This window comes from Microplitis demolitor, chromosome 7 (assembly GCF_026212275.2).
Source record: "Microplitis demolitor isolate Queensland-Clemson2020A chromosome 7, iyMicDemo2.1a, whole genome shotgun sequence".
Classification (NCBI taxonomy): domain Eukaryota; kingdom Metazoa; phylum Arthropoda; class Insecta; order Hymenoptera; family Braconidae; genus Microplitis; species Microplitis demolitor.
Window position 1 is genome coordinate 17,217,484 of NC_068551.1, and position 13,193 is coordinate 17,230,676.

Consider the following 13,193-nt stretch of genomic DNA (forward strand, 5'->3'; position numbering starts at 1 on the left):
GTACTGACCGGGTTTACGGTCTTTTATCTTAATAATAATATAATTTAAAATTTTCATTATTTAATCTAGGGATGCTACGAAGAAAAGACAGTAGTTGGTCGTGATGTCTTGCTACAATTGCTGTGGTTGTTGCTACGAGGAAGAAGACGATCACAGAATTGAGCATTCAGGACTTTCGAGTAGTTACAGCCGTGCAAGCAGTACTTACAATAATACTGATAACAGTTCAAACAGTGATAACAGTCTCAGAATTGCATCGGGTATCTCAGCATTCTTATCTCTTATCATCGTATCCGTCGCTATTGGTACGGGTGAGTGGCTTTTTACTGAGGAAAAGCTGCCGAAAGCTTTCGCGTCGAACGCCTCTGCCGAACCGGACAGTAAAGTTACTTACAGTGGCCTCTGGAGAGTCTGCGTCGCTACAAGTGAGTTATCTTCCAGCTTTGTCCCTATGGTGCATTTATCCAACCGGATTATTAAAGCCGACTTTTTTTTTTTTTAACTTCTTTACTTTGCAGCATAAAATAGGTAAAGGTGTTTAATGAAATGAAATAAAAGGGGATATAAATTTATTTGTTTTCGATGTTGAGTAATTTTTGAAAATAATGATAATTTAATATCAGTATAAAATCAATATCTTTAAGTGAGCATTTAGTCAATGCAATATTTGCAAAGTGTTCATAGACTGTAACAACCCTCTGTCGTAATGTAAAGAGATGAGGGAAAAGGGAGAAAGAGAAGAAGGAGGTCAAACAGAAAGGGATGTCAGGAGAAATGAGGAAATGACTCGTTACTTGCTGTACCGGAAACCACCCTTCTTCTCTTTCCGCTCTGACTGTACCCTAGTCTGCCAGAGGAAACGTACCTCAGTGAAGATAGAAAAGAGAGGAAAAATTATAATAGATAAAGAAAAAAATAAAAAAAATATATCAGACCACGAGGGAGTTAGAGAGAAATCAAGAATTAAAAAGTTCTCGTAGTCATGGATAATTCCATTTGGGGTTTCTAATCGAAAAAAAACACCCATATATACTATGAATACTTAAAAATATTTATTTGCCTTTATTCGAGTGTACATTTGCTAGTTCGTAACCACCTCATGCAGTCAATTTAATTTTCACTTTATTTTGTATCAACGTTTCATTCAATGCTGAATTTAAAGCATTTTAAATCTGAATTTAAATTTTTCATTCACTTTTATTATAAATAGTAAATCTTATTTGACGTCAACCGCTAGATATATATGATCTTTGGATTTCTTGGCAATATTCAACTTTTCAGAATATATTTATAAAATATATGTATAAATGTAAAAAAAAAACTGTCCAAGTCAAATGTTTTACCTTTATATGCATATAGAACGATATCGTGACACTGGGACAGTGATTCGCCATTTAATAGCTTTATTTTTCTTCCCTTCACATTTCTTTAATTTAGTTTTTTGAAAACATATTTCCTTTATCCTTTAACGTAGAAAATAAATCAAAGTGAATTATTAAATTGAATAATAAATAATACAAAAATTTTCTTTTAGCTGCTCATTCATTTTTCCAATCAATCATTAAGCTAATAGTTCATTTTTCTATTAATTTTTTTAATTTACGTCAGTTACAAATTTTCTTGATAAGAATCACATTAGTATTTATTTATTTCTATATATATATATATATATATATATATATATATATGTGATGGTCAAACAACGCTACAGTAGATGTCGGCACTGTATTGCGGCTCTCATAGGGGCTTTGTGATGTCTGTTTTAATAGTTAAAATTTTCAACTGTTCTTCTTATGTACCTAGACGAAATATATATGTATATATAAATCAGTAAACCTAAAGCACGTACTTTACACAACCTTGTAATACGTTTACTTAAACAATTTTGGATACGTTGAAAGATAAACAGACTCCGTAATGTAAATTATTTCGGGTCACAGAAGCGGAAGTGACTCTTCTACCATGCCAAGGGATTATACCAAAATATTGGCATTTTAACGTTTATAGTTCCGGGTTTTTTCGTTTATACAATCAAGGTTGGATTGCTATTGACCAAAAAAATTTTTAACTCGAAAGTTTTGAATCCCATCAGTTTGACATGGGTTTTTTTCTTTTCTATCTTCACTTCTATACGTTACCTCCCAGTCTGAGGTACAGTCAGAGCGGCAATTTTCCGGTACGGAAATGAGTATCCAGCTCTTAAATATCTTCCTTTTACTAATTACGTCTTAGTAAATGAAAGAAAAAAAAATAAATAAATACAATTTAGGGAATTTTATGAACATTTTTCCTTTTTTTAAATTTGCAAATATTTTTTTCCTGTAAATAATTTATATAAAATTTTTTAGCATCTCTGTTTATTTGCATTTTTATCTTTTATTATTAATCTCTCAATCTCTATTTCCTTTACGACTAAATAAAAATAAAAGTTAACTGATAGTTTAAATTAACTGAAATGGAAAAGCTTAATTTCATTGTTATATTGTAAATATAAAAACTATAGAAACTTCAATATCATATGAATGTGAAAAAAAATTGAAGCTCTGAAATATTATTTTCTGGATGCAATGAAAAACAGTGCAGAATCCTATTCATCGTTTCGTGACGAGTCCCGTCAACAGTGATAACGTAAAAAATTCTCTTTTTACTTTTTTTTGCTTTTTATATTTGCTTTCTATGCTTTAATTTCTTTTCCTATTACAAACTTTTTTTTTCTTATCGTTATATCAATAGCTTTTTTATTATTTCTTCATGGTAGACTTATCGTCACTATTTACTTTATACATCAACTACTCAAAATATAAGTACTTATAACTTTATTACCTATGAATATCAATATTTATACGTCGATATTAAAATTAATATTTCATTCCTAGTACCACATCCCTAATAGCTACACTTTCTCTTCAGAAACTTATTACTATTCAGTGTTTTCGGTCAAGTTAACGTCAAGCTTACGTCAAGTTCTCCGCCCGAGTCAAAAATAAAACTTGATTTAGAATTGATCGCTTTTAATCGTGGCTCAGTAAGCCAGTTAAGACGAAACTAAGGTGAATTCGCCTTAGCCATAATTTAAGACGACCAAGTCTAAATTAAGTTTTATTTTTGACCAGGGTGGGTAGAAAAATTTAATCTGATTTCAGTCTAACTCAATAGCGTTTGAACTAATTGGTCTGTCTTTGAATTTTTATAAAAATTTTAAATTGTTTTTAATCTACATGTGATCGAAAGCAGACTAATAAAAATAATAGGCAATAAAAGTCTGATTTTAAACTAGAAACGATCAAAACCAGACTAGAAATTATTAAAAGCAAGTTTGAATAAGGAATAGTATGGGTAAGCTCGATTAAATTTGAGATGTAAATTGAATACAAATAAAAAGTAAAATTGAATAGAAATTTTTATTAATTTAAAATAGATCAAAATTGTCGACCCGGGTCTGTTGTTTCAAGTTTTGAATGTAATATCAGTACAATATAAACTACAAGTTTACGTAAATTTATATACAGCCGTAATAGGAACGCAAGTTCAATTATAAAGTTGCCTTCAAGGAAGAGTTGTCCTGAAAAATTCGAACGAGCAAAATTTAACTTCCAAATTAACTACAAGTTACGGTCAACTTAACATCTTATTTTGGTTGTAGACTTCCGTCCTTGTGATCAAAATTTACTAAAAAAAAACAAAAATAACTTTTGTAAAATCGATATTTTTTTTAAATAGTAAATCAATAAAGGTTATTGTATTTTTAAGTCCACATTTAATTTGAAGAAAAATTGTTGACAGAAAAATATAAAAATTTATTTCACTTATGTGTCACGATTAAATATCACAGTCATAAATCACCCGAAAAAATATCAATGCCATAATAATGAGATAAGAAAATATCTTACGTCTAATTATCATTTATCAGAATATCATACACCCGAATTTCCCAGTATAATCATATAACTCGTAAAAAAATCGTGCTCTCTTAAAATGAACCAGTGATCGCTTGATTCACTGGGTCAACCAGTGAAATTCCCTGATTCAACCAGTGGACTAAGATGATCGCTTAGCTCACTCGTTGAATCAGTGAATTCCACTTAATTTTATTTATTATAAACGTTTATTTAAAAACAAAATGAACTAAAAGAGTCTTAATAACAATTACTTATGATTATAAATTTTTCAGTTAACATTTAATTTTAAAATGTTATTCCGGATTGAGGTTAGCTCTTTAGCTATTTAAGTAATTTCAAAGTTATTTATTTTCATACTCTGTCAAAATTTTGTCATACACTGTGAAAAATTCCCATTAAATTTTACTATGGGTGCATTGTAACCCCGGACCATAAGAAAACTGGTACAAAATTTACAAGTGTACCATAGTAAACGTATGCGCATAGGTCCCAATCGTGTCGTCTGCGCATATCGTTTACTATGGGACACTTGTAAATTTTGTATCAGTTTTTTTATGGTCCGGTGTTACAATGCACCCATAGTAAAATTTGTTGTAAATTTTTCACAGTGTATAATTATTATTGTTATATAAAACTTAGTTGATATATTACATAAAGATAATAAATAAATATCAATAACTTATTGACACAATAAAACACTTAAATACACTCATGTACAGGATGCTGCTGTACCTGCGCGTTTACATATTTTTAGTTCATTGGTTGAATCAGTGGAATTTCACTGATTCATTTTAAGAGAGTGTACACACAGATAGATACCTAGTATATTTCATGTTAATAAATATGATATTTTTTCATATGATATTAAAACGCGCTATTTGAGCGAGTGACACTTAAACGTGTGATAATTTGTTGTATGATATTTTGGCATGTGAATTTTTCATGCGATATTATGACTGTGATATTTAGACATGTAACCAAATCAGAAATTTTCATTAGCATAACTTCTTGTAAAGAGAAAAAACATTGTTTATAAAAGTTATTTTTCCTCTCAGTGTGGCTACCAGAGATGTTTCATATTTGAATAAAAAATATAAAAGTCAAAAAATATTTATATAAATTTTTTAATCCACATTCAAATATTATTTGTAGTAACGCGAATATGCGCACGTTTACAAGTGGTTTAATAATATTTTTTCATTTACTCTCTTTTATATATATATATATGTATATTCAAGTGAACGTAAGAGGAAAATATTACTCGAGTATTTTTTTACAATTTTACAATTTTATGAAGTCTGTCTACTTTATTGCTATGACGTTCGTGTAAACTTTGCACCTCCATCTGCTGAAACTTTAATTCCTTCGCGTTGCAAACTATCCACTTTTTTTTATCTACCTGTATATCTATACAGAATAGTACTAGCTGCTGGTGTAGAAAGAAAAAAAAATCAGCAATATCTATTTCTGTTGAATACAACTTTATTCCATTTAAACCTGTCAAATATCCTGGAGAATAAAAGAAAAAAATTTTTTTAACCGTATAGTAGAACAGTAACTCCTCAGGTTAACTGATTAATCCATTGCGTTAAACAATGATTCAAAGCATAATAAGAAATAAAATATAATTACAACGATGAATAATGAAATTTAGTTTTTTTATGCATTGTTATTTTTATTATTATCCCTCTATTTTTCTTATAATAACATACAGATTTTGTTTTAATCCACTCAGCGGGATATAAATCTTTTTACATGTCTACACAACAGAACGTTTATTTAAATAAATATGTTTAAGTGAAATATTAATCTATAAATTCAATGTTGGGACATTTTTCATTGTGTCGATGGAAAAACAAAGTTATCCAATTTTAAATATCTGCAATCTCGCAATCTTTTTTTTCCTGTACACCAATTTCAAATATATATATACATATATGATTATTAAATTTTCTTTTAGCTTCACACATACAGTACGAGTGTTCAAGTATCGACTACTTCCCCAACGAAGAGTATAGCCCTGATCCCAGTGATTCAACGATGGCGATACCTTGTAAGTTTTTATGTAACACATTTTCCAAAAATTTAAAAAGAAATTATTTTTTGCCTTTGAAATTACCCACTGCTAAATCGGTAGTGAATAGGGATTTTATTTCAATTCGAATTTACTTCTTCACTAGAAGTTGCGGAATTTTTTAAAAAATTACTCTGCATACGGAAAAAGTAGAGACTTTTGCACACCTCAAGAGCTAAAGCGCTGAGGGTACTTTATGATCGCTCTAAATTTTTTGACTCATTCACTCACATTAAATTATCTCTAGACTTTTTGGATTATACTAAAATCGGTAAAATTTTATACTAACACGCAGACAATTTATTAAAGGATAATTTCGAACCAATATTAAGTCGATTAATTATTCCATTAATTAAATATAAATTATTTTAATCCCAGTGACATGAGTTGTCAATTGTCGTGTATGAAACTTAGTAAACCAAATAACTCTCGATAGGAACAATTAATCGGTCTAAATTTTTTTTTATTATCTTTGTATTTTTGATCACAAGAAACCTATTGAAAATTACTGTCTAAATCCTTTTAGTTTAGTTGTAATTAATTAGAAACGTAAAACTGATTATTCACGAAAAGTTTAGCGGCCATTTTTATTTTTACTATTGTTATTATTACAAAAGTAAATTTTTTTTATTTTTTTCTCCTCATCAACTACTGGTAGCAGCACTAGCGTAAAACAGTAGGTTTAAAAAAAGAGCGACATCTACAACAAAAATATGGGATATTTAGAAAAAATTCAAAAAAAAAAAAATTAAACTGGAATCAAGAAATAAAAAAATCAAATTAATGATTCAAAAGTTGAATAAAAATTTGTAATAAAAAAAAAAAAAATGAAAGTAATGATTAAAAATAAAATAAGCGATTGAGGTGTGCAATTTCGGATTTTCCAACATTTTTTTTTTTTGGTAGAACAACTTCGGAGCGACGGGAATTATATTTCAATCCGCATTCACTCTGATCCGTAGTTTTAACGTCAAAATAAATTCCGCTTCGGAGTGAATTTCACTATGACATGGAGAGAAAATTATGGTAAACATTCCTGGTACATTTATGAAATATCAACTCATAATGTTATGTTAATTGTCATTTTGAATTATGGGATATCCTTCTGTAATTCCTAGAAAAAGTTACCATAATTATGGGAATATTCCTACACGGAAAAAAAATAATCGATAGCTGCTACCAATTATTTTTCGGTAGCCGCTACCGATTATTTTTTGGTAGCCGCTACCAATTATTTCGGTAGCTGCTACCGATTTTTTTTGGTAGCCGCTACCAATTATTTCGGTTGCTGCTACCGATTATTTTTTTCTGTGTATATAGTGTATATTCCTACACGGAAAAAAAATAATCGATAGCTGCTACCAATTATTTTTCGGTAGCCGCTACCGATTATTTTTTGGTAGCCGCTACCAATTATTTCGGTTGCTGCTACCGATTATTTTTTTCTGTGTATCATGGTAATAGTTCCTGTATCATGTGGTAATAATTACTATACTCATGGGAATAGTTCTTATAACCACATAGAAATAAATTCTATATCAACATAGAAACGGCTCCTAAGGTGCGTATGGGAATAAGCCCTACATCATAGACACCATCCCCATTATATATGTAAAATATTCTCAGATTATGGTAACCATTCCTATACTACTATATAGCTCGATAATGTCAGAGAATCATTACCATAATATTATGTAAATGGTTACTATAATGGAAATAATTCCTACAATAACATTAAAGTAAATACTATATCTATATTGGAACGGTTCCTAGGTGCCTATATGGGAATATTCCCCAAATGTCATAGTAACTGCTCCCATTATGTATGAGAAATAATCCCATAATATTATAGTAATCGTTATCATCTATTATAGTAATGATTCCCATAGTTTATGGTAATTATTACAACAGTAGATGGGAATCATAACCATAGTGCATGGGAATCATTACTATTGTGTATGGGAATCATTACCATAATGTTATAGTTTTGTTTACCATAATAATATGGTAACGACTACTATGATAGCATGGTAATCATTATCATCATATTACGACAATAATTCCCTTAATATGATGAATTTATAAATTTTATGGGAATCTTTACGACTTATTGTAATAAACATTGTCATATATTATGGTGATAATTCGCACGATAATGATATAGGAATTATTGCTATAGTGTATGGGAATCATTACCATGCTGTTATAGTTTTGTTTACCATAATAATATGGTAACGATTACTTTGATAGCATGGTAATGATTACTATCATATAACAGTAATAATTCCTATAACATGATGAATTCATAAATTTTATGGTAATTTTTACCATTTATTACGGTGATGATTCGCACGATAATGATATAGAAATTATTACCATAATTTTATAAGAACTATTTCAATATCATATAGAAATTAAACTCATATAGATAGGAATGTTTACCATAATTGTTGTAAGTGACATTCCTATAATAGATATTTCAAAAAAACCTGTTGCCATTGGGAGCTTTTCCCGTAGTATATTGTAATTTTTACCATAAATTTCTCTCCGTGAAAGGGATTAAATAAATAAAAAATATTTTCCCAGTATTCCACTTCGGATTTAACCAGCGTTTACTCCGAAAATTTTTCACAGTAGACATTATTTGAAAAACTTGTAAGCAGTAATATCTTGCCTTATTTCACAATATTTTAGATGCTGTCACAAAGTCTGCAATGTTCTTCTTCATAGCAACATTGCTACTAGTAGTTGCAGAAGTTTGCTACTTTGCTGCCCACGTATCTCGTCCCAGGCACCAGCTGTGTGTATTCGTAGCCGGTGTGGTCTTCACTATTTGCGGTAAGTTAACATATTTTGCCTGAGGAATATCGAAAGATACTGAATAAAGTCAAGTATATAAATTTTGTGAGTATGAATCTATCATTTCAACATGACTCGCACTCAGATCTATTCGCTAGATGTTTGTAGTACAGTTGAATAAATAAATATATCTAGACAGAAACCCCGATCCAATAATTGTCTTGCCTAGGGCATTTTTCATTTCCTTTATATTTGCTAACATTTATTTATTTTATAGAATTAATATATAATTAATAGGAAGTCAGCCTTTGAAATTAACCTGGGTCGAAAAATTTTATCTTATTTTAAGTTATTTCTACTCAATTTTTTTTTTATGTGCATTAATTAACATATGAAATTTAATCGAGTTTTCCCTGTACTATTTCTTGTATAGACTATTTTCAAACTTGTTTTCAATAATTTTTAGTGTAGTTTTGATCGCTTCTAGATCAAAATCAAACTTTTTTTCTCATATTATTTTGCCTTTTTTTATTTTTCTCTAGACCAAAATTAAACTTTTATTGCCTGTTATTTTTATTAGTCTGTTTTTTAATCATCTCTACATGAAAAGAAAATTATAGGAAGCTTTACTATGCATTATGAGAATAGTTCCCATAATAGTATGGATACAATTCCTATACCAATATGGGAACCATTCCTATAATATTATGGGAATCGTTCTCATATAATTATGGGAATCATTCCTATAATGTTATGGGTATCATTCCTATAATTATCGGAACTTTTCCTATAATCATGGGAAACATTCTTATAATTATAGAAACTGCTCCCATAATTTAGGGTCGTAATTTCTATGATGGTATAGGAAAAAATTTCCCAAAATTATGGGAACCATTTCCGTAATTTTTTTTCGTGTAGATAAAGAACGACTTAAAATTTTTATAAAGATTCAAAGACAGACCAATTAGTTCAAATACAATTTAAGTTTTGTTTTTTTTCCTAGAATATGTATAATAATTTTAGTGTTGGGTTTTATTTAAAATAACAATAAGTTCTGATTACCCAGGTTTGTTGATGCTCGTAGGAATGATCATGTACATATCTGTATTCAAAGCGGAAGTTGGAAGTAAATTAAGACCTAGATCTTCTTTCCAGGTTAGTTAAATATTTTATGATTAAAGTTAATTAACTTTTAATTTTTTTAAAGCTCAGCAAGTAGAGATCATTAAGAAAATAATTACTTTTAAATACTTCAAAGCTAGATTTTTTTCAATTATTCTTATAATGTATAAATAAAAAATATCATTTTAAAAAATTGCTAAAGCGAATTCTGTTGGATTTAAAAAATTTTATATTCTTACTGATAAATGTCGAATGCAAGTTAAAACTCACTTGATTTTTCTTGTTAAAACCAACAGTAAAAAGGGGACGGCCTTTGAAAAATTGTATTATTTAATGTGGTCGAGTGTTTACGAAAATATTCTTCATTTAAATTCAAATTTTTTTTCATTACCCGGAATAAATGAAATATATAACTCGAGGAACGACAAGTAATATTATGATAGTGATTAGTAAAGACTGTCATTGAATAGTAATTCTTAAATTTATAATTAAAGTGTAAATAATTATAGGATAAACATTAAAATTTATTATTCATGCAGGAGAAATCAATATTTGAACTTAAAAAATCGTAAAAAAATTTTAAATTCATGACACGTATTATAAAATTTATTATTTGGAATGCCCATGTTGAAAAAGTTCGTTTCGAAAAAGTTCGACGTGTGTAACTTCTAAACTTGAGACAGATTGGAACTTCGAGTGGAACTTTCGTAATTTTGATTGTAAAAAAAAAAATGTTTGTCTAAGATTTTACATAAGCGAATTTTGAGTTATAAAGGAAGGTTTTAAAAGACTATATTTTACCCTCGTTATGAAAAAATTTCCTATTTGAAACCAATAATCCCGTACACTGTAAAAAATCCGAAGTGAATTCGGAGTGATTATAGATTTTATTTAAATTCAGGTTCACTCCGTCACTCGGAGCTTCGGAGTTTCAAAAAATAATAACTCCGCGTACCGAGTACCGAGTAAATACGAAGTTTATCTTTTCAACGGAGTGATTTCGGAGTGATGTGGATTTTACTGAAGTCAACATTCACTCCGTATTTAATCCGCGTTCACTCCGCAAATTTTTTACATTTATATATATAAGAATTGAAAAACCTTTGTAGAGGTTTTTGAAATTTTTCAAAATCAGGGTAAAATGCAGTAAAATTTCATTTTAAAGACGTCCTTTTTTTTACTCAAAATTCGCTCATATAAAGTCGTTACATAGTTACATTTTTTTTTAACTATCAAAATTACAAAAGTTCTAAAAAATTTCCACTCGAAGTTCTAATCGCTTTCAAGTTTAAAAGTTCCACGTCTTGAACTTTTTTGGAATCTTTTGGAAAAGAATTTTTTTTGCACGGGTGTTGAAATTCTCTACATTGACAGCCCGGTTTCGAGTTAAAATTTCAAACACTAATTTTCAAAATTTTATTTTTTCCATGTGCCAATAATTAATTTAGTTGAATTGTAAAAAAAAAAAAACTACGCACAAACTTCTTACCTTTATAATTTCATTATACAACTTTCTATAACGTTGCATCGTTTTATAACTTTTTCACTTATCGTAAGAAAAAATAAAATTCTTAATGGCCTTAATTGCACTCAATGTTGTAAATAATTAAATATTTTTAAAGCTCAAAGTTTTTTTAAAAACCTTAATCCGCTTTAATTTTAATTATAATAAAAAAGTGTAACGATAATCATAGCAATTGAGAAAAATAATGAAGAAAATGAAAGAAGACACAGTGATTGATGCAGGAGAAAAATAATAAGATTGAGTGTCGTCGGAATTGAGTTAACGGCGATGAGATAATCGTTTGTTGCTTACCAGTTATGACTTGTTTCTTGTTTAATTTTTTCAGTATTTTAGTCCACGTACACCAAAGCCTTACCTCATTTTTCCAGGGTCCACCGTTCACTTACAGATATGGATTTTCTTTTCTGTTATACGTCAGTGGATTTATCACGACCGAGGTTGCCGGTACTTCCGCAATATTTCTCTACATATCTTGGCATCAACGAGACTTTGGTAAACGAGAATTAAGCCAAAAAAATTGCGAGGTATTTATTTATCTTTACGTTATTTTTCAATTTGTTTATATTATTTTATTATATATTTTATACTTAGTCATATATTTTATTACTTATATTTTTATTTCTTAGGATGTTTATCATCTGAGTAATCACGTTCATCAGCAAAATTTTCACCCCAGTCACTCTCATAATACTCACAGCAGTTTCTTGTGTGAGAGACATCAAAAGCGATACTTTTTCAGTAGAGATTCTGTGGATCAAGTGGATTTCGATGAATTTCTTCCACCCCCTCCTAGTCTTGATTATCACGAGTACCCAAGACAATTTCCACGAGACCTTACTACGCAGACGGTGAGAAACGACAATCATATTAGGGGAGAATACGATTACTCTCTTGACTTTTATTATTATTATTATCATTATTTTACTTTTTTTTATGATATAAGATTATGAATATTCATAAACATAATGGTAATTTTTTAATTTAAAACTTTTGTAGTCTCATTAATTTAATTTCATTAATTTATTCTTTTTATTTTATTTTATTTTTTTTTTATTTTAAATAAAGATTAGTACGACGGCTGATGTACTAAATGATGAGTATGGGTCAAATCTACAACATGAATTTGTAACGTTTGACTTTGAAACACCTTTTCCACCAGCACCGCCGGTCAAAGGTAGTAGTGAATGGCCACTAGAAGCATTTAGACGTACAACTCCTGTTTGATACAGCGTTAGGTAAGTTTTTATTTATTTATTTAATAATCAATATTTTAACTTTTTATTTTTTTTAATTTTATGTAACTCATGTCGAAGAATACTCCGCTAACTGGCTAAAGTCAACATCATAAAGTCTTATATTAAATACAATCCTTTCTTATTGGTCAAAAGAGTGTTAAATATATAATAAATCATTTATTTTTAAATCAAACCGCTCAGAATTAAACTTCAGTGAAATGGGCGGAGTTTGTCTTTACTCAATAATTTAAGCCGATAACTTATGTCCCTGGTGAATCTAAGTTACGGGAAATTACCGTAATTTACTGCATTTTGCCGGAATTTATCGTGAAATACGGGTTCTCTATGGCAAATTTGCCGCAGTTGAGATAATTAACTGAACTTTGCGGTTATTTACAGCAATTTACAGTAACATAACGTAATTTAAGGGATGTTACGATGAATTACAGTAAGAATGTGGCAATTTACCGTAATTTGCGACATTTTTACCGTAAGTACCTATGCCGTTTTATCTTCACAGTTTTTACAGTGCAATACTT

The 13,193-nt window shown here is 29.2% G+C and overlaps 1 protein-coding gene across 3 annotated transcripts in view; it reads left to right on the forward strand.

Annotated features, from left to right (window-relative positions):
• LOC103577250 (voltage-dependent calcium channel gamma-4 subunit) overlaps window positions 1-13,193 on the forward strand; it is a 129,857-nt gene that overhangs the window by 115,202 nt on the left and 1,462 nt on the right. For all 3 annotated transcript variants that reach the window (XM_008557821.2, XM_053740697.1, XM_008557820.2), the window contains 7 exons: window positions 70-425; window positions 5,860-5,952; window positions 8,668-8,811; window positions 9,839-9,927; window positions 11,788-11,943; window positions 12,046-12,267; window positions 12,485-12,654. In XM_008557821.2, the coding sequence (XP_008556043.1) occupies window positions 104-425; window positions 5,860-5,952; window positions 8,668-8,811; window positions 9,839-9,927; window positions 11,788-11,943; window positions 12,046-12,267; window positions 12,485-12,643 (1,185 nt within the window). In that variant the 5' untranslated portion in view covers window positions 70-103 and the 3' untranslated portion in view covers window positions 12,644-12,654. The remainder of the gene's footprint in view (window positions 1-69; window positions 426-5,859; window positions 5,953-8,667; window positions 8,812-9,838; window positions 9,928-11,787; window positions 11,944-12,045; window positions 12,268-12,484; window positions 12,655-13,193) is intronic.